This window comes from Capricornis sumatraensis, chromosome 13, assembly GCF_032405125.1.
Source record: "Capricornis sumatraensis isolate serow.1 chromosome 13, serow.2, whole genome shotgun sequence".
NCBI classification, from domain to species: Eukaryota; Metazoa; Chordata; class Mammalia; order Artiodactyla; family Bovidae; genus Capricornis; species Capricornis sumatraensis.
Window position 1 is genome coordinate 62,101,874 of NC_091081.1, and position 21,307 is coordinate 62,123,180.

Genomic DNA, 21,307 nt, shown 5'->3' on the forward strand with positions numbered 1-21,307 from the left:
GGCACTCTTCATTAAATATTAACTACTATTGTTTTGCTGTTATTAATATTATTTTAAATAGACATAACAGAAACATCCACCTTCTGAAGTAGTGTCTCTAAGTCCTGAGCTGACTCTCTGACGCAGTGTTGGCTGCTACATTTGATCTCAGTTCCTGAAACTTCTGCCTGAGCACCTCAGCATCCATGTGGGGTCCCCTATACATGGTCTGCAAAATACTGATGTGAACCAGGAATGGCTGTCTTTTACGTTTGTGACACAAGACACCTCTCTTTTGGTGATAAACATTTTCTTCAGTAATTATTCTTGTAAAGTTTTGTTTTGTTTTCTGGAGATCATTGCAGAGCTTAAAAAAAAAAATTCTGACAAGAAACAGATTTTTCCCTCTGGGCACTAGCTGAGTCTGTCCCTCCAGAGGGGATGCTAACGGTTTTTACTCCAGACGTGGAGTAAGGGAGGCACTCTGAACAGGAGCTGATGATATCATGGGTAGGTCATGCGGTGCACAGTCAGCCCAAGGAAAGAACAGGTTACTGTGTGGCAAGAAAAGCTTCCTACCACAACTCAGAACTTTTCTGTTCTCTCTATACCTCTGAAAGCAGAGAAAATAAATATACTGGCCTCTGCCCCAGGTCCTGGGCACAGAGACCCTAAAATCCTTGTAATTTTCTGCATGATAAGAGTACGAGGAGCATCTTATATTCTAATATTTGTCTTAGACCTCATCCCTGATACAAGGCTCCTGAAACCTTCATAAGTTCCTAAGTGATAGAGAACCAGGAGCATCTTTTGCTCTAATGAGGTGATTGATTCTAGGCGGGCTTCTAGATGACTCCTGGATGGGAACTGATCACCAGAAATACCAAAACATGATTAAAAGCCTGGAATTTTCAATCCTACCTCCCATCCTTCATAGGTGGAAGAGAGACTGGAAGTGGAGTTATTACCTGTTCATCCCTACTTGAGGGATGGGGCTTCCCAGGCGGTTCAGTGGTAAAGAATCCGCTTGTCAATGCAGGAGATACAGGAGACACGGTTTGACCCCTAGGTGGGGAAGATCCCCTGGAGGAAATGGCAACCCACTCCAGTATTCTTGTCTGGAAAATCCCATCGACAGAGGCAGGCTACAGACCATGGGGTTGCAAAGAGTTGGACAGGAATGAGCAACTGACCCCCCACCCCCCGCACACACACACGTGAGGAAGCGCCCACAAAATACCAATAGTAAGGGATTCAGAGAGCTTCCAGGTTGGTGCAAACATTCACACAGGGAGGGTGACTCACCCCAACTCCGCAGGAACAGAAGCTCCTGCACTCAGGACCCTCCCAGACCTCAGCTTACAAATCACTTCATCTGGCTCTTCATCTGTGTTATGTCCTTTAATGATCTGGTAAACGTCAAGTGTTTTCCTGAGTTCTGTGAGCCTCTCTAGCAAATTAATCAAACCCAAGAAGGGTGTCACCAGGACCTCTGAGCTATAACTGGTTTGTCTAAAACACAGGTGGTGATAACCTGGGCTTGCAGCTGGCACCTGAAGTCGAGGGAAGAAACAGTCTTATGGGCCTGAGCCCCTAGCCTATGGGATCTCACTCTACCTCCAGGTCGACTGAGTTCAATTGCAGGGGTCACAAAGAATTGTGGGGGACAATCTCCACACATCTGGGGACAAGAAGTATCAGAAACGAGGTGTTTTGTGAGGAATAAAGGAGACACACAGAAAAGAAACACAGTAGGGAAGAATTGGGGTTTTCCCTACACAGGAAGGAAAAAAATTCTTTTCTTATATAGTGCTCTTTTTAAAAAATCTATCCATCCAACAAATACCATTGAGTGTCTAATGGAATAAAACACTCTTCTGGCCTTTGGAAATATGACAATGAGCAAAATCGGTAATGTCCATTTTGTTTTGTTTTTTAATACATGCACTAAAGGACAAAGGACTCAGTGCCCAAGAGAACAGCACCCAGGGACCTTATTTAATTAATTAATTTTACATTTTGGCTGTATGGCAGGTGGGATCTTAGCTCCCTGACCAGGGGTCAAACTCACACCCGCTACGGTAGAAGTGCAGAGTCTTAACCACTGCACCACCAGGGAGGTCCCTGACAATGTCCATTTTGGAGTTGGGAGCCTCTCTCTGGAGTTTGCTTGTGACACTAAGTTCTTCACTCTTCCTTTCTCTATACGTACATTTCTTGGAGGTTAATGATATGGAGAAAAAAGATCCCAAATCTGATTAGAATGACAGTATGCTCTGATGAAGATGACATATCTTGATGAGTTAAAGACACAAGTAAATTTAACCAAAAGGAAGAAGAACATGAAAGACCTAAACAAATTCTAAAGATCTGGGGTAAAGATTTCCATCAGCTACTCACACAAAATCTTCTAACATGAACATTCTAAGTAGAAAATAACACTTCTGGTGGGATGGAAACACCGGTAATTTTTAGATGCTTGGATTCCAGAGTTGCATGTGCTCCGTTCAAATCTCAAATTTTATGCTTTTTGGCTATATATGATTATAGGCTAGTTAAACTCTCCAGTTCAGTTCAGTTGCCCAGTCACATTTGACTCTTTGTAACCCCATGGACTGCAGCACACCAGGCTTCCCTGTCCATCACCAACTCCCGGAGCTTGCTCAAACTCATGTCCATCAGGTCGGTGATGCCATCCAACCATCTCATTCTCTGTTGTCCCCTTCGCCTCCTGCCCTCAATCTTTCAGCTCTTTGAATCAGGTGGCCAAATTATTGGAGCTTCATCTTCAGTGTCAGTCCTTCAAATGAATATTCAGGACTGGTTTCCTTTAGGATTGACTGGTTTGATCTCCTTGCAGTCCAAGAGACTCTCAAGAGTCTTCTCTAATACCACAGTTCAAAAGCATAAACTCTCCAAGCCTCTACTTTTTTCTTTAACTCTTTTCAACAAAACTATTAATATTACCCACCTAATAAAGTTTATTTGAAGATTAAAATAGATATAGGCCTATAAGATTTATATAGTACTCCATAAATCTTAGCTATAATTATCACTGAAATAAATGAATAGCCTTGAGAATTCAAGTGTAAGTAGAAAAGTCAACCATATATGTGCTAGGAATTCTTTCTTATTTCCAAGTTTTCTTTACTCTATATTCAGTTCAGTTCAATCACTCAGTCGTGTCTGACTCTTTGCAACCCCATGAATCACAGCACACCAGGCCTCCCTGTCCATCATCAGTTCCCAGGGTTCACTCAAACTCATGTCCATCGAGTCGGTGATGCCATCCAGCCATCTCATCCTCTGTCATCCCCTTCTCCTCTCACCCCCAATCCCTCCCAGCATCAGAGTCTTTTCCAACGAGTCAACTCTTCGTATGAGGTGGCCACAGTATTGGAGTTTCAGCTTCAGCATCACTCCTTCCAATGAACACCCAGGACTGATCTCCTTTAGAATACACTGGTTGGATCTCTTTGCAGTCAAAGGGACTCTCAAGAGTCTTCTCCAACACCACAGTTCAAAAGCATCAATTCTTCGAGGTTCAGCTTTCTTCACAGTCCAACTCTCACATCTATACATGACCACTGGAAAAACCATAGCTTTGACTAGACAGACCTTTGTTGGCAAAATAATGTCTCTGCTTTTCAATATGCTATCTAGGTTGGTCATAACTTTCCTTCCAAGGAGTAAGCATCTTTTAATTTCATGGCTGCAATCACCATCTGCAGTGATTTTGGAGCCCAAAAAAATAGTCTGACACTGCTCCCCATCTATGTCCCATGAAGTGATGGGACCAGATGCCATGATCTTCGTTTTCTGAATGTTGAGCTTTAAGCCAACTTTTTCACTCTCCTCTTTCACTTTCATCAAGAGGCTTTTCAGTTCCTCTTCACTTTCTGCCATAAGGGTGGTGTCATCTGCATATCTGAGGTTATTGATATTTCTCCCGGCAATCTTGATTCCAGCTTGGGCTTCTTCCAGCCCAGCATTTCTCATGATGTGTTCTGCATATAAGTTAAATAAGCAGGGTGACAATATACAGCCTTGATGTACTCCTTTTCCTATTTGGAACCAGTCTGTTGTTCCATGTCCAGTTCTAACTGTTGCTTCCTGACCTGCATACAGGTTTCTCAAGAGGCAGGTCAGGTGGTCTGGTATTCCCATCTCTTTCAGAATTTTCCAGAGTTTATTGTGATCCACACAGTCAAAGGCTTTGGCATAGTCAATAAAGCAGAAATAGATGTTTTTCTGGAACTCTCTTGCTTTTTCCATGATTTAGAGGATGTTTGCAATTGATCTCTGGTTCCACTGCCTTTTCTAAAACCAGCTTGAACATCAGAAAGTTCACGGTTCACATATTGCTGAAGCCTGGCTTGGAGAATTTTGAGCATTACTTTACTAGCATGTGAGATGAGTGCAATTTGCGGTAGTTTGAAAGTAATGCTCAAAATTCTCCAAGCTAGGCTTCAGCAATAAGTGAACCGTGAACTTCCAGATGTTCAAGCTGGTTTTAGAAAAGGCAGAGGAACCAGAGATCAAATTGCCAACATCCGCTGGATCATGGAAAAAGCAAAAGAGTTCCAGAAAAGCATCTATTTCTGCTTTATTGACTATGCCAAAGCCTTTGACTGTGTGGATCACAATAAACTGTGGAAAATTCTGAAAGAGATGAGAATACCAGACCACCTAACCTGCCTCTCGAGAAATCTGTATGCAGGCCAGGAAGCAACAGTTCGAACTGGACATGGAACAACAGACTGGTTCCAAATAGGAAAAGGAGTACGTCAAGGCTGCATATTGTCACCCTGCTTATTTAACTTATATGCAGAACACATCATGAGAAACGCTGGGCTGGAAGAAACACAAGCTGGAATCAAGATTGCCGGGAGAAGTATCAATAACCTCAGATATGCAGATGACACCACCCTTATGGCAGAAAGTGAAGAGGAACTAAAAAGCCTCTTGATGAAAGTAAAAGAGGAGAGTGAAAAAGTTGGCTTAAAGCTCAACATTCAGAAAATGAAGATCATGGTATCCAGTCCCATCACTCCATGGGAAATAGATGGAGAAACAGTGGAAACAGTGTCAGACTTTATTTTTTTGGGCTCCAAAATCATTGCAGATGGTCATTACAGCCATGAAATTAAAAGATGCTTACTCCTTGGAAGAAAAGTTATGACCAACCTAGATAGCATATTCAAAAGCAGAGATGTTACTTTGCCGACCAAGAGGTCCATCTAGTCAAGGCTATGGTTTTTCCAGTAGTCATGTATGGATATGAGAGTTGGACTGTGAAGAAAGCTGAGTGCCAAAGAATTGATGCTTTTGAACTGTGGTGTTGGAGAAGACTCTTGAGAGTCCCTTGGACTGCAAGGAGATCCAACCAGTCCATTCTAAAGATCAACTCTCGGATTTCTTTGGAAGGAATGATGCTAAAGCTGAAACTCCAGTACTTTGGCCACCTCATGCGAAGAGCTGACTCATTGGAAAAGACTTTGATGCTGGGAGGGACTGGGGGCAGGAGAAGAAGGGGACGACAGAGGATGAGATGGCTGGATGGCATCACTGACTCGATGGACGCGAGTCTGAGTGAACTCCAGGAGTTGGTGATGGACAGGAAGGCCTGGCATGCTGCGATTCATGGGGTTGCAAAGAGTTGGACACGACTGCGCAACTGAACTGAACTGAACATTCTTTGGCATTGCCTTTTAAAGATAAAACTTTAGCTAAGAATCATAAGTTAAGCATACATATTTTTGGTGCCAAGATAAAAAGACTGACTATATGTTGTAGCTAGTATATCAATCATTTATAATGGGGTCAGATAGTGATTATTTGAATAAGAATAACCCCCAACAAAATTTTAAGTCCAAGCTGGCTTTTACTACACTTGGTGTCCCAACTATAACTCACTTCTACTTGTTGTTTAGTTGCTAAGTCATATCCAGCTCTTTGTGACACCATGGACTGTAGCCAGTCAGGCTCCTCCTCTGTCCATGGGATTTCCCAGCCAAGGATCCTGGAGTTGGTTGCCATTTCCTTCTTCTGGGCATCTTCCTGACCCAGGTATCAAACCCACATTTCCTGTTTGCCAGGTGGATCCTGTACTGCTGAGCCACTTTGGAAGACCCACTTATTTCTACAGGTCCCCACAATTAGGGACCGAGAAGAACTCAGTTATTAACCCCAGAGAAATATACCCAGGGAGGTTAACAGAAACATACAAAGCAGTTCATGGATTTTTGGATTATCTTTTATTGGTGTAAATTAGATCACTGGTTTTTAACTCAATTTGTTCCTCCACCTAAAAATCCAATATATTTAGTCCAGGGTACAGCTCAAGCACTTTCTAGAGCCCACCAGTTGACTCTAATATGAACCAGAGTTAGGAGTCATTGTTGTAGATAATGGTGATAATTTCATTCAAGAAGGAAAATTTTGGTAATCATAGAATACATGAGCTCTTTAAAAATGAGACCTAAGACTTGGCAATTAACTGGTAAATTTGGTTCAAGTTTTGTCTGTGGCAAAGTAAGTTATGACTAAGAAAAAGGTTGATTTATTAAAGAGAGGTCCTAAATTTCTCAGTTAAACAAGCTACATAATTAAAAAATACCAACCCAAATGAAATATTTATATAAGCACATGGCCATGAATTCTCTACAGGAGCTACATGTTCATTCACTAATTAAAAATAATGATCAGGTAAGAACAGTCTTTTTCACGCATCCACAATGACTAATACGTACTTTTTACAGTGAAGTTCTGTACAGAAATAGATTTGGAAATCGTCAGAATTGTGAAGCACATACAGAAAACAGCATCGTTCTTCAAATTTAGAAATACTGAAACAAACAAAAGAGAATTATTCACAGTAATCTCAATACCTTCCATGAATTGTGATGAAAAAGGAATGCTTTTTATATTCAGTCCCAAGTATGATATCAATGCTGTTTATACCCAAAGGTTATAAATAGCACTTCAAAAGTGACACTCCTTGTACCACAGTACTAAAATTATTTAATATTCTGAGAATTGTCTTCCTACTTGTATCTACAGAGAGGGCTGCTCAGGGTGTTGCAGGCACATAACGTACGAGTCCTACAACTCAGTGTGGGGAACAGGTCTTGGCTGCTGTAGAAGTGAATTGTGCGCTGGGAAGAAAAGCACACATATCAACTGGCTTACAGACCCAGTGATTCTGGTTCTGTAAGATCTGTCGAACAATAAAATTCTTCCAAAGCTAGGAAGGCAATGCGTGGAGGCAGGAAAAGCAGCTCATTATTGCAGACAGTAGAGAGGAGTGAAGAAATATGAAATAGCACTTGGTTTGGACTCAGCAAGTTGTTTAGTTTACAGCAATTGAAACAATTTTGAGTTTACAGTCAGGCCATGCTCCTTTACGCCAAGGGTTGGCAAATATTTTCTGTAATGAGCCAGAGAGTAAATATATCAAGCTTTGTAGGCCAAACTACTCAGTTCTGCTGTTGGAGCAGCCTTAGGCAATACACAATGAATAAATATGGCTGAGTTCCAATAAAACTTTATTTACAAAAACAGGCAGCAGGTCATATTTGGTCTGTGGGCTGTTGTTCTCCAATCCCTATTTTATGCCTTTGCATCTGCTGTTCCTTCCATTTGGAATGCACATCATTTTTCACTTCTTGCAGCAATTCTATTCACCATTTAAGGCCCAGCTTAGACCTTACTCCATCTCACTTCAATACTTCTACCTGAAACAGAAAGATTTCCTCTTGTCTCTCTGGTCTTTGAACATACTTCTGCTAATTTCACACTGTACTGTCATTAGTTATTAAATATCTATTGCCCTGCTAAGTTGTGAGTGCTTCAAGGGAAGAGTTCAGGTCTTAGTCATTTTTGTATCCTTAGCAGAACAGGACTCAACATTTGACAAATAGCTGGCATTCAATAAATGCCAAATGAGCTGATGCAAGATAAACTGCTGACAGCTGGATTTTTTTCTATAGTTTGTCTTCTATTTATAGAGGAGGAGGCCAAGAAAAGTTAGATCTCTTTGAAGTCACACACTGGAACTCAAGTTTCTCAACACACAAACCGGCAGTAGCCACAAATAATCATTCCATGTTGATATCGTCAGTCACAACAAAGGCTGTGGACCGATGCCATACCTCATTAGAGAAAATTAACTCATTGGAAAATAAATATGACAAAGAGAAATTTATACTTACCATACTTTTCTAGATGGATGGCTTAAAAACGGCAGCAATAAATAGTGTCTGGTCTTAAAAATTAAATATTAGGAGAGTAATGCTTTATCTGAGAAGGCATGGACTGGAAAGATATATAATGAGTCAGTCTGGCCTGTTTCTGTTCACATCATTCACAAGGTAACAGGTGGTTTTGCCAGGCAAACTCCAATTATCAGTGACTCAGACAACTCCACCAGTTCATGCTCCAACAAAACCAATTACCATTATGCCAAAAGCAACAAAGTATTGCATAACAGGTCTGCAGGAATCTGGCTTTTCTCATTTTTATTTATACGGGACAAACAGAAGTAAATGCAACTAATTTGGTTTGAAATGGGCAAGAGTTGGTTTCTCATAAACTTCTGTAAACACCTAACCAGGGGCTCTTGACTGAAAAAGTCTCATTTCTAAATGCCAGGCATGGGCATTATGATGGCAATGTCCAAACTGAAGGAAGCCACTGTAACCTCAAGAACATGTGATGAACAGAGACCTCAAGAAAAGTCATTAAAAAATGAATTTCCATAATCTTACCATGTTACTACTAGCTGCTGCTGCTGCTAAGTCGCTTCAGTCGTGTCCGACTCTGTGCGACCTCATAGATGGAAGCCCACCAGGCTCCCCTGTCCCTGGGATTCTCCAGGCAAGAACACTGGAGTGGGTTGCCATTTCCTTCTCCAATGCATGAAAGTGAAAAGTGAAAGTGAAGTTGCTCAGTTGTGTCCGACTCTTAGCGATCCCATGGACTGCAGCCTACCAGGCTCCTCCGTCCATGGGATTTTCCAGGCAAGAGTACTGGAGTGGGGTGCCACTGCCTTCTCCATTAGTATTAGCTAGAGGACCCAATCCAGTAGATGGTACATGTGTTTTCAGTACATCTAAAGAGAGAGTAGTTCCTGGTATACCAAGAAACCGCAGAAAAATCAGCCTCTAACATAAACCATCAGCTCCCCCAGCTGGAGAGGACCTCCAACAGCTCCCTTCTATGCTTACCTTGACTCTGGTCTACAATCACACTTTATCTCTCAGTCACCGTATTTTAAGTAGGTGACAAGTACAGAGTCCATGAAGCTTTTGTTGCAAATCTTTTTGTAATGAAGATAGTGAGTCTGAAGAAGGCTGAGCATTTTCATCAACAGGAGAGTGCTTGAAGTTCTTTGCATTTTTAAATCATGACTACAAGTCCTATCCAAGACATTCAGGCTCTAGAAAAATGTTTTCTAAGTAAACAAAATCAAGGAGACTTACCTCACACCCCTGACAGAAGAAGCACTAAAATTCCACTCATGTATACCTTTCTAGAACACAAAGGAAGAACAACAACAAAGGTTGAGTCATCCAAATGGAAATAACATAACAGTAATTTAATTCTTAATAATATACTCAGAGTAAATTTTCCTAGCCCGTAATTCTGCAAGGACAAACTATGTAGATGGAAACCGTAGTTCATTCTCAAGCCACAAGGGTGATGTTTACTCTACTTAATAATTTCTGTACTCCAATAAAACAGCTTCCAAGAGAATCTAGGAGAATTAGTCTCATTAAATTCTAAAACTTGATTTTTAGCAGATTAACCTATTAACTGCTGTGCCTTCATCTTTAGAGTAAAAAACCCCTGATCAAAGTAATTTAATTACTACAGCTGAGTGATATTTCTTTTGAGAAAGAAAAACAATTAATTTGAATAAAATCTCTGCAAGATTTTAAAGATAATTACTTCTGAATTATCTTTAGATATACTTTCTAACTAAAATGGTGCTTCTATTTCTTCAGAAAATAGTACAGCAAGTAGGTATGTGTATGCGTGTGCTCAGTTGCCCAGTCATGTCTGACTCTGCAGCCCCATAGACTTAGCCCACCAGGCCCCTCTGTCCATGGAATTCTCTAGGCCAGAACAGTGGAGTGGGTAGCCATGCCTTCCTCCAGGGGATCTTCCCAACCCAGGAATCAAACCCAGGTCTCCCACGTTGCAGGCAGGTTCTTTACAGTCTGAACCACCAGGGAAGCCCATTTATGTGTAAAGACACATGTATACAGTGTTCATCGTTGCTATAGAGTGTGACCTAATTTATGCAAAATTCAATATGCTAATAAAGTTTGAACATAAGAAATTTGATGACCACTTGATAAGCATGAATGATTTGCAGGGCCAAGATGAAAATTAAATGTGGGAATTTATTTCTTAAGTTTATTACTAAAGCTGAGTTAAAATCAGTATTAAATTCATATGTATCAAAATTAAATAAATGACAAGATAGAGGGCATTCCCTATACAAATATAAAATATTTTATATTCCCTATAAAAATATTATTGTCAACAGTATAGAAGTGAGAACATAAATATTTTTATGGAAATAAAGCAGTTGATAAATGTGTCTAAACTGATCAAGTCTTCTATTGTAGTCAATTCTGACTGCAGTTTAATTCTGTAAATGTAAAAGAACCAGAGAAACAAGCTCTTACCCACCCACTTAAAATACTGCCAGAGGCTGAGGGCTTGGCTGGGCTAGTGAAGTGAGTAACGACGCCTGGGACTCTGAGGTGGTCCAGAACCTTCCTTTGGGCCAAAGCAACTGGAAGAGCCACAATTCATCTCCACAACACCTAGTTCTCTGCTAGCACCATGCATCTTAAAAACAGATCCTCTCAAACTCAGAGCTGATTTACTAGAAAACTACTTTCAGTGCACATCAGTCAGGTAACGGGGATGTGACCTGAGTTAACACAGAGCAAATGCTGCTGTAGGTGAGGCCCAGAGAGGGAGAAGACCACAGTAAGGTACTCCTGGAACTCAGCTTTCTTAACCAGAGTACAGAGGGACTTAAATTAAAATAGCAGCCTGTAGCTTCAGCTGGTAATTTGGAAAGTGGCTTCTAAATCCTGTTGGCCTCAGGTGACCTTCTAAAAATATGTGAGCCAAGAGCCGCAGCTGTTACCTGCACACTCCTTGCACACAATGCAGCCTTATCCTCAGAGCCTGCAACTGAGCTGCTTTCTAAGGCCAAGCCCTGGATCACGATGGGGGCGCTCAGTGCAGAGCCAGCTGAGCGGAGTGTCAACCTGCGATGGAACAGTGACTGATGAACACTGGCCAGGCAGCTCTGGTAAAATCTATCCTCCGTCAGCCCCGTTCTGGGAGCGGCCAAAGAGAGATTTCCCAGATTGCCTGGGCTAGTTTTGTAGGAAAGAAGTAGAGCATTTCCAGAATGTTAGGTTCCTGGAAGGCTGTGAGTGCTGCCAGGGAATGTTCCATTTCAGTGGTGCAAAGCCCAGGGCCCAAGATGGGAGTGATGTGGGATGAGGAGTCCTCTCTCCTCACCTCCCTTGCTACTGGGACTCACCACACAGAGGTGCTGGTGAGCCATAAAGCCAACAGGTAAGGTAAACGTTTCCTGGCTCCTCTGGGAGTCTGGGGAAAAGGGCAGAGCAGAGGCAGTGCTGGAGTGACAATGAATTCCCCAAAACCCCAAACCAACACTCAACCTAATCTGCACAAGCACCATTTTCTTGGAAATGGTTAGCCTCAGATCCTGTGCCCCAGCTAGGGCAAGGCTGAAGACAAATACTGAGCTAACATGGCAGCTTCCCTGGGGGATCAGCTGGTAAAGAATCCACCCACAATGTGGGGACCTGGGCTCGATCCCTGGGTTGGGAAGATTCCCTGGAGAAGGGTAAGGCTACTCACTCCAGTATTCTGGCCTGGAGAACTCCATGGACTGCAGGGTCTATGGGGTCGCAAGATGGGACACGACTGATTAAGTTTTTTCTTTTTTTAGCATGGCAGCAATTCTACTGTGGCAGACACTGTTGGTTCCCCAGGTGACAGCCATTCCCTTCCGTCTTTGCCAGGAAAAAGTGTTTGTTGGGCAAGTGCAGGTGGCAGTGTTTAGAGATGGTGAAACAGATTCCCTAAATTAGTCATGGTAAACCCATTTCCCTTGCTGGTGACTGGTTTAGGTATGGACACATGATGCAACTTTTGGTCCCAGGGAAAGGCCCTGACCTTCTTTGCATGCTGTCTGTATGGAGTGATGCTCGCTGCTGCTATTGAAGCCCATGAGAGGAAAAACAAGAGCACATAGAGAAGCCAACCGGAAATCTGACACTGCTAAGCCACTGAAAGTAGCCCCCAGTGATCCACCTCAGAAGCTCTTGTAATATGAGACAATGTTTCCTTATTATTTAAGCCATTTTTAGTTGGGAGTTTTGTAGTCAAAAACTTCCTTGATGGGTGAGAGCATCATATTATCAAAAATATAGAACCTAGGGTAAATACATCCCCCTAATAAATTTCCTGGGTCTCCTCTGAGTGGCCACTGGTTGGAACTGGACTGCGGAAAGTGGGGTGACACTTAGCTCTCCACTGGGACCCTGCACCAGATAGGCCAGGAGTGCTTAGCTTCAAATTTTAAAGGACAGGAATTCTAAATAACAATGATTTTAAATATCTTGCAAATAACTTCTCTCTTCCACAATCTAGGTTTTTCTTTCATGTACACATACATGCAGACTTTCTTCAAGCATTAACCTTTTAAAGCAGCAACCAGGGAGAACTGTTAAAAGACTGGGACTTCAATTAATTTGCCCCTGACCACAGAGTCCCTGAACTCTTGGGACTTGGTATAATGATCTTAAAAGTTTTGAAAGTAGCAATATAAAGTATACACTAGCTCATATAACCATTTACCCCATAGTTTAGAATGAAAATACTGGGAGGAGTAAAGGAATAAATATAATCAACAAAAAGCAACACTATGTTGTTCTATTTTTAGAAGGAAAAATTTAAACATTTTATGACACCCTTCCAAGAAAAATCTACTTCCTATTTAACATTAAAACCTATTAAACCTGTTGCTTATCTGTTATTTAATTATAGTTATTACAGTTGCTTAAAACTAGTAAAATAATAACAAAGTAATCTTCATTGCTTGTCCTCATTCCAATTGTATCACTTCTATTTAAAACAATAGAGAAAATGGCAGTGGTAAGGAATACTCTATGGATAGAACTAGGGATAATGAATACACACACTTATGTACAGAAAAACAAATTGACATCAATTTAAAATGGAAACAGATCAATTTTTAAAAAGTTTAAATTTTTAATAAGGGACATTTTTAACACTGAAGGTAATAAGCAGTGAGGACAAGGCAAATGTAATATTTCTTGATCAAAATATAGTAAAAACGGAAGCAGGACAATTCACAGCCTGTCTATAACTACTTAAGGCACTGATTTATATCCTAATATATTTATTTCTTAGCATAACATAAAAATTGTCTCTACGGTCGTCACAAACATAAAAGAATCAACACAAGGCTAACTGTATTGAACCCAGAACCTCCAGAAAAAGAAAAATAGTGACAACTGGAAATAGTATTCATTTTCCAAAAATTCCTGGCTTACTTTCTGTTCTTTTTCTGTCTTCCAAATAACTTCTGGCTCTCTACTCATTCTTTGGGACATGCTAATCGCTCATTCCTTCAGCCCCGGTCTGTTCTGTTTCTACGTGTCCTTGTATAACCCTGCTCTTTCTAATCAAGCTTCTGAAAATCTCCTCTCCCAGATAACAATTTTCATGTCTCTAACCTTAGATTTTGTAGTTTCAACTGGATGACTACTCTATTTCTGCTTATGAGAACATGTATGCACATACTTTAAAACAATGTAAAGAAAACACTTCACATTGCCTGCAATGCAGGAGTTCAGTTCAGTTCAGTTGTTCAGTCGTGTCCGACTCTTTGCGACCCCATGGACTGCAGCACGCCAGGCTTCCCTGTCTCTTGCCAACTCCTGGAGTTTACTCAAACTCATGTCCATCGAGTTGGTAATGGAGACCTGGGTTCAATCCCTGAGTTGGGAAGATCCCCTGGAGGAGGGCACAGCAACCCACGCCAGTATTCTTGCCTGGAAAATCTCCATAGACAGAGGAGCCTGGTGGGCTCCAGTCCATGGGGTCGCAAAGAGGACATGACTAAGCAACTAAGCACAGCACGAAGAAAACACTGTACTTTATAAAAACAAGGTTAATTAGATGTCTATAGACAGTTATATTAGTTATGGTCAATTTTGTCATCATGGCATGACTCCAAGTGGAGTACAGATTGGAGGTTCCAAGGATCCCTTCCTTGGGTTCAATTAATTTACTAGAGCAGCTCATAGAACTCAGAGAAACATTTAACTTACTTGATTACCAGCTTATGATACATGGATATGATTAAGAAACAATCAGATGGAAGAGATGCACAGGGCAAGGTATGGAGAAAGGTCTTGGAGCTTTCATGTCTTCTCCACATACACCCTTCTTTCCACATCCCCAAGTATTCACCAACCCAGAAGTTCTCTGAACCCCATCCTTTTGGGTTTCTCTGGAGGCTTCATTACATAGGCATGTTTGATTAAATCATTGGTCATTGGTCAATGATCCAACCTCCAGCCCTCCTCCCCTCCCAGAGATCAGGATATGGGAATGAAAGTTCCAGTCCTCCAAACTCCTGGTTGGTTCCCCTGGCAACCAGGCCCCATCCTTAGGTGTTTTCAGGGTACTACCTCAGTAACATAACAAAAGTCATCTTTATGACTCTCAGCATTCAGGATATTCCAAGGGTTTTAGGAACTCTGTGCCAGAAATAGGGGCCAGATCAAAAACATATTTACTATAAACTGCAATATCACAATTCCCTAATATAACACCAACAACCTCCCAAGTAATTGCTGTCAAAAATAAATAAATAAATAAAATTATTATTTTTTTAAAAATGGTGCCATTTTGAGTGCCCTTTGGATGGCTATGCCATCTATAATAAAAATCCAAACAGCCGAATTATACTTTATTGACTGAAATCCATAACCAAAATTTAACAAATTTTATGTTACCAAATACGTTTAGGCCAAAATAAATACACAGGAAGCTATTTCTTCTAAACTAACACAGACATTTGCTGGAATATATAAATGTCAGAAGATACAAAATCTTTCACTACTAATGCTCTTGTCTTAATAACTGCACAATTTACCTTGTCATCAGGAAGCACGTGCCAAATAGATATTGTCTTTTCCTCAACTTCATTGTTGATAGACAAATACGAAGGTTGATAGATTTTGGTTGGTTCTAATATTAATACCTTCAAAACATAAGGCAAAGAAACTAGAATTATTGACTTAAGAATTAAGCCATTTAGAGTTGTTATAACAACCCTGCACTGACACAAGAGATTAACAGATAAGGCTTAGTCCAAAGCTGGAGTAAGACTATTTTAACTTCGGATTCTTGCTATCCTATGAGGCCTCTGAGCAATTCATGTATTAAACAGTTACCATAAGTTACAATAATCATCACCTTTCATTGCTAAAGAAACTGGAAATAAATTTTTGAAGTCCTTATGTTGGTTTGGCTATCCCCAGGGAATCTACTTGGAGAAGGCAATGGTAACCCACTCCAGTACTCTTGCCTGGAAAATCCCATGGACAGAGGACCCTGGTAGGCTACAGTCCAGGGGGTCATGAAGAGTTGGACACGACTGAGCGACTTCACTTTCACTTTTCACTTTCATGCATTGGAGAAGGAAACGGCAACCCACTCCAGTGTTCTTGCCTGGAGAATCCCAGGGACAGGGGAGCCCGGTGGGCTTCCATCTATGGGGTCGCACAGAGTCGGACACGACTGAAGCGACTTGGCAGCAGCAGCAGCAGTAGGGAATCTACTAGTGCTATATATATATATATATTACAGCTTTTATTTTATTTATAATCAATATAGAATCTATTTCTCTTGTTTTAGTTTTTTTAATTTTAATTTTTTATTGAAGCATAGTTGATTTACAATGTTTCAGGTGTATAGTAAAGTGATTCCATTATAAATATACATATTCTTTTCCCATAATCTATTTCTATAAATGAAAATGTGTCAAAGAAAGGCAGAATGTGGTAAAAGAACAAATAATTCTACGTACATAAGATTCCATATATAGACTATCACATGCTTATTTTAGACCTTTTTGTGGCCACACCGTACCAGAAACATGTAGCAGTATGGTTTTAATACCCTTGTAAATGGACTGAGAAAAGATTTTGATTATTATTGAAAGAGTTTTACATATGAGCCAAAGAAATGGACATAATTCTATGAAATAATAAAAATGCTTTTGCACTGCCTCCAAGATAAAACTAGTACCTTCAATAATGATATATTTAGCTTTGTGAGAGAAAAAGAGAGAAATAAAACTAGCTCCTACTTCGGAGAGTATCCGAGGATATATGACAAGTGGGATGAGAGTCTCTATCAAAGGACTAGACAATGTTTACATTGTTACTAACATATCATATTTGGAGCAAATAACACTGAAACAGCACACCTACATTGATTTCAAAGGTGCTACAGATATTAACTTTTTGTACAGACATTTAAAGGCACCTATTCAAATAGCTCAAATTTCCTGTGTGGTCTTAAGCAGGAATATTTGGGAAGAAAATAAAATACCAGAGAAAATGGAACAGTTCTTTTTATTCAAGTTAAGTTAGAGAGAATTAGAAAAAGGGGATGAGAAAGACAATATTTTCTTTAATCAAGGGTAAAAATCCTTAAGGGCATAAAGAATTCTTGGTCAGGCTTTGGTGATGAAAATAAGATAGCATATGCTACAAATAAACACACAGCAAAGAGCTTGCTAGGGAACACAGTCTGATTCAGAAACATGCTGGGCGAATCAAGGTCCAAATTCCTATCAATAGAGAACTAAGCGGCACTGATTAATAATAAAAATCATTACTTTTCAATCTTAGCTTGGTAAAAACAGTGCTTTCAAATGTGAGTATCCCAGTGTTTGTAAAATTAAAATAAATAATAAAGAATAAAATGGTTTCCCAAAACAGCACCCAAGACACTCCACTGAGGACTAGAACTTTCCTTGTCCCCTAAAGAAGCGAGCATGCTATCTAACGTTGGAAAAGCACAGCACAGGTTATCTCCTGTCTTCCTAAATGACGGCGTTATTGTTGTCTCAAATAGTTCTAACTGATAAAATCTGAACTATGAATTACCTATCCTGAGATTAGGAAAAAAACTGGTTGCAATTATTATTGTCTAATGATTGCTTCAATAGTATGTGAACTGAGAACTTCCAGATGTTCAAGCTGGATTTAGAAAAGGCAGAGGAACCAGAGATCAAATTGCCAACATCAGTTGGATCACAGAAAAAGCAAGAAAATTCCAGAAAAACATCTATTTCTGCTTCACTGACTATGCTAAAGACTTTGACTGTGTGGATCACAATGAACTGTGGAAAATTCTTAAAGAGTTGGGGATACCAAATTACCTGACCTGCCATCTGAGAAACCTGTATGCAGGTCAAGAAGCAACAGTTAGAACCAAATATGAACAATGGACTGGTTCCAAATTGGGAAAGGAGTACGTCGAGGCTGCATATTGTCACCCTGCTTATTTAACTTATATGCAGAGTACCTCAAGGGGAATGCTGAGATGGATGAATCACAAGCTGAACTCAAGACTGCCAGGAGAAATATCAATGACCTCAGGTACGCAGATGACACCACCCTTATGGCAGAAAGCAAAGAGGAACTAAAGAGCCTCTTGATGAAAGTGAAAGAGGAGAGTGAAAAAGTTGGCTTAAAACTCAACATTCAAAAAATGAAGATCATGGCATCCAGTCCCAACACTTCATGGCAAATAGATGGGGAAACAATGGAAACAGTGATAGACTTTATTTTCTTGGGCTCCAAAATCACTGCAGATGCTGAATGCAGCCATGAAATTAAAAGACACTTGCTCCTTGGAAGAAAAGCTATGACAAACCTAGACAATGTATTAAAAGCAGGGACATTACCTTGCCAACAAAGGTCCATCTAGTCAAAGTTATGGTTTTTCCAGTAGTCATGTATGGATGTGAGAGTTGGACCATAACGAAGGCTGAGCACCAAAGAATTGATGCTTTTGAACTGTGGTGTTGGAGAAGACTCTTGAGAGTCCCTTGGACTGCAAGGGGATCCAACCAGTCAATCCTAAAGGATATCAACCCTGAATATTCATCGGAAGGACTAATGCTGAAGTTGAAGTTCCAATATTTTGGCCACTATTCTTCAACTCATTAGAAAAGACCCTGATGCTGGGAAATATTGAAGGCAGGAGGAGAAGGGGACAACAGAGGATGAGATGGTTGGACGCCATCACTGACTCAATGGACATCAGCTTGAGCAAGCTCTGAGAGATGGTAAAGGACAGGGAAGCCTGGCGTGCTGGATTTCATGGGATTGCAGAGTTGGATAAGACTGAGTGAATGAACAACAACAACAAATGCATGCTGAGCCCTCTGAACTTCTATTGAACCGGCAAAACGTGAGGAATTTGTAGCATGCCTTGTGGATGTCACAGAAAGGCTAATTAAAGACAAGAAAAAGGATGCAATTTGATGAAACCAGCTAAATACAACTCGCTTGGGAGTATACGTATTCTTGCTTTCAGTTTCTTATCTTTTATGTCAGTTAACATTACAATTAACTACTAAATTCTGAAGTATAAAGGAAGACAGCAAGGCCTGTAGACTCTAAGACGAGACAGGAAGCAGAGGTATATAATAAGCTCCTATAGAAACTGTGAAAGTACCACTTCCTCTTCCTCTCTCCTGACATTATCTGATGGCTTGATGGTCTCCTAACTTTTCAAAGTAGGAAGGAAAGAAAACGTACATTGAAGAGAGGTGAGGAAAAAGAATGAATCAAACTGAACCCAAACAATACTAATGTGATGGGATTAGTAATGATGGGATTCTTCATTTTCCAAAGAAACTTTGGTCTGTTTTCTTTTGCCTAGAGTCATTGCTATTTCTTGGAAGCATGAGAATGGATATGATAGTGAGATAAATGAAACCAATTAAATAATATTTTCTAATATAAGCTACCTGGTCAAACCCATTTCCAATGAAGGATAAGGTAATCACCCCAATCAAGACCTAATGCAGCCTTCACAAGTGTGCGTTATAGAAAATGCTACTCTAAGGACATAAATAGTTACAGTGACTGACATAGAACCACAGGTTCTAGAACCTTGCCTTTCTCTACGCAATAGAAGGTGGGCAACAAACTCCATGGTTGCAGGGAGTGGGCTGGGTGAGAAAGGGCAGTGAGTGAAACAGAATGAATGGGATTGGAACTGACATCTTAAATGGTAGCATCCAGTTGGCTCAGGAGATTACTGTTTTTGAAAGAAGGCAGTTATAAATTGCCCATCCTTTCATTGTTCAAGAGCAGTTAAAAGTCTGGATTATGACCATTTTTCTGTTTCTTTTGCTTATCAGTTTGTGCAAGTTGTTTTGTTTGTGTGTGTTGGTTTTTGCATATTGGGTGCATTGATCCTTTTGCAGCATTAGTGTTAAATATTTTCTCCCTTTCTAGCATTTTCCATATTTAGGGTGGGTTTTTTTTTTTTTAAATGACCAAAATCTTGAACTTTTAATTGAATCAAATTGGTTAATATTTGCCAGTAGAGCTTATAGGTTCCTTTCTTGCTTAAGAGAGCCTCTCTTTCCTGGAGTATACACCTATATTCTAGCTTCCCTGGTGGCTTAGGCGGTAAAGAATCTCCCCGCCATGCAGGAGACCTGGGTTCAACCCCTGGGTTGGGAAGATCCCTTGGAGAAGGGAATGGCTATCCACTCCAGTATACTCGCCTGGAGAAGTCCAGGGACAGAGAGGCCTGGTAGGCTACAGTCCATGGGGTTGCGAAGAGTTGGACATGACTGAACAACTAACACACACCTATATTCTCCTAAATTCTCGCTCACTATTTTCTGGGCTGTTTTTTTTTTTTTAAACATTCACATTATGACAAACTAATTCATGTTAAAGTAATTTAAATTAGCTCAGAATCGCTACTATAAGTGGTTTCCTCTCATGGGTGACTTTAGTCCATCAAGTCAACAGTTTATTAAATACTTCAGTTTTGTGCTGTCTTCTTTCACTAACACATTTACTATCATCAAAGCACCAGCTAAAGGCCAGCTGCCAGCTCACTCTGAGAGAAGTATTTTCCTAGGCTACACATTATACAGGATAGAATACAGAGTGAAGTGTTATAGTTTGAAAGACTTTTCAACAACAGATCCTGCTGAGCTATGGCTTCCTCTGGAAGCAAGAGCAAAGGAAGTGTGTTTAATGCCAGGGATAGATTTCATTAAATGAAACATTTGATCCTACCAACGAGCACTAGAAAACGAGATTTTATAAAAAGAATTAAGAGTTGTCATCACCACTGAGTATGAAGGATTGAGACTAACAGAGCTCAAACAGATTTCTGGCAACACTTTGACGTGGGAAGAGGTCTGTGTATACAGTCAGTTGCCAGTAATTCTTGAATTGGGTGCTAAAGCTACATTGCTTTGGATGATTTTCCAAGAACTATCAGGATGGGTGTGGAACCAGCTAAGGTGGACAAAATATTTTAAAAGTGTGTGTATGCATGTTATACATTTAAATATCTCAATGTGATAGAAACTAGGCATAATGAGTTGCAGACCAGAACCTATGAAGTATCATTTCCCATCCTCTAGAGCAGCGGTCCCCAGCCTTTTTTGGCACCAGGGACCAATTTCATGGAAGACACATTTTCCATGGATGAAGTGGCAGGGCAGGGGGTGGTGGCGGTGGGGAGCTTTCAGGATGATTCAAATACATTTACATCTATTGTGCACTTTATTTCTATGATTGTTACATCAGCTCCTCCTCAGATCATCAGGCATTAGATCCCAGAGGCTGGGGATCCCTGCTCTAAAGCACTGTAAAAAGCGACGCCTCATCTAACTCTGACCCACAGGGGTAGTAAGTGGTAGTGATGGAGTAACAATGCAGGTGAGCCTGACACTTTTCACCACAATAATGTTGATGATATTGACGGTGACAATGTCAACGAAACTGCAGTATGAATTAAAAGCACCCATTCATCTGATCTGAAGAGATATCTGAACTTCTTGAGCTAAGAGATAATCTTTTCCTGGGAAAGCACACATTACAGATTATCAAAGGAAACCACCAAGTGTCATGGCAAAAACATGAAAACATATCTTTTTTCTCTGACTGTGACAGTT

General features: G+C 40.5%; 1 protein-coding gene across 1 annotated transcript in view; it reads right to left on the reverse strand.

Moving 5' to 3' along the window:
- Positions 1 to 21,307, reverse strand: part of MAP3K5 (mitogen-activated protein kinase kinase kinase 5) — a 228,083-nt gene that overhangs the window by 70,277 nt on the left and 136,499 nt on the right. Inside the window, exons 11-13 of the mRNA XM_068985123.1 lie at positions 15,230 to 15,337; positions 9,462 to 9,511; positions 6,732 to 6,827 (exon numbers count right to left, since the gene is read on the reverse strand). Coding sequence (XP_068841224.1) covers positions 6,732 to 6,827; positions 9,462 to 9,511; positions 15,230 to 15,337 — 254 coding nt within the window. The remainder of the gene's footprint in view (positions 1 to 6,731; positions 6,828 to 9,461; positions 9,512 to 15,229; positions 15,338 to 21,307) is intronic.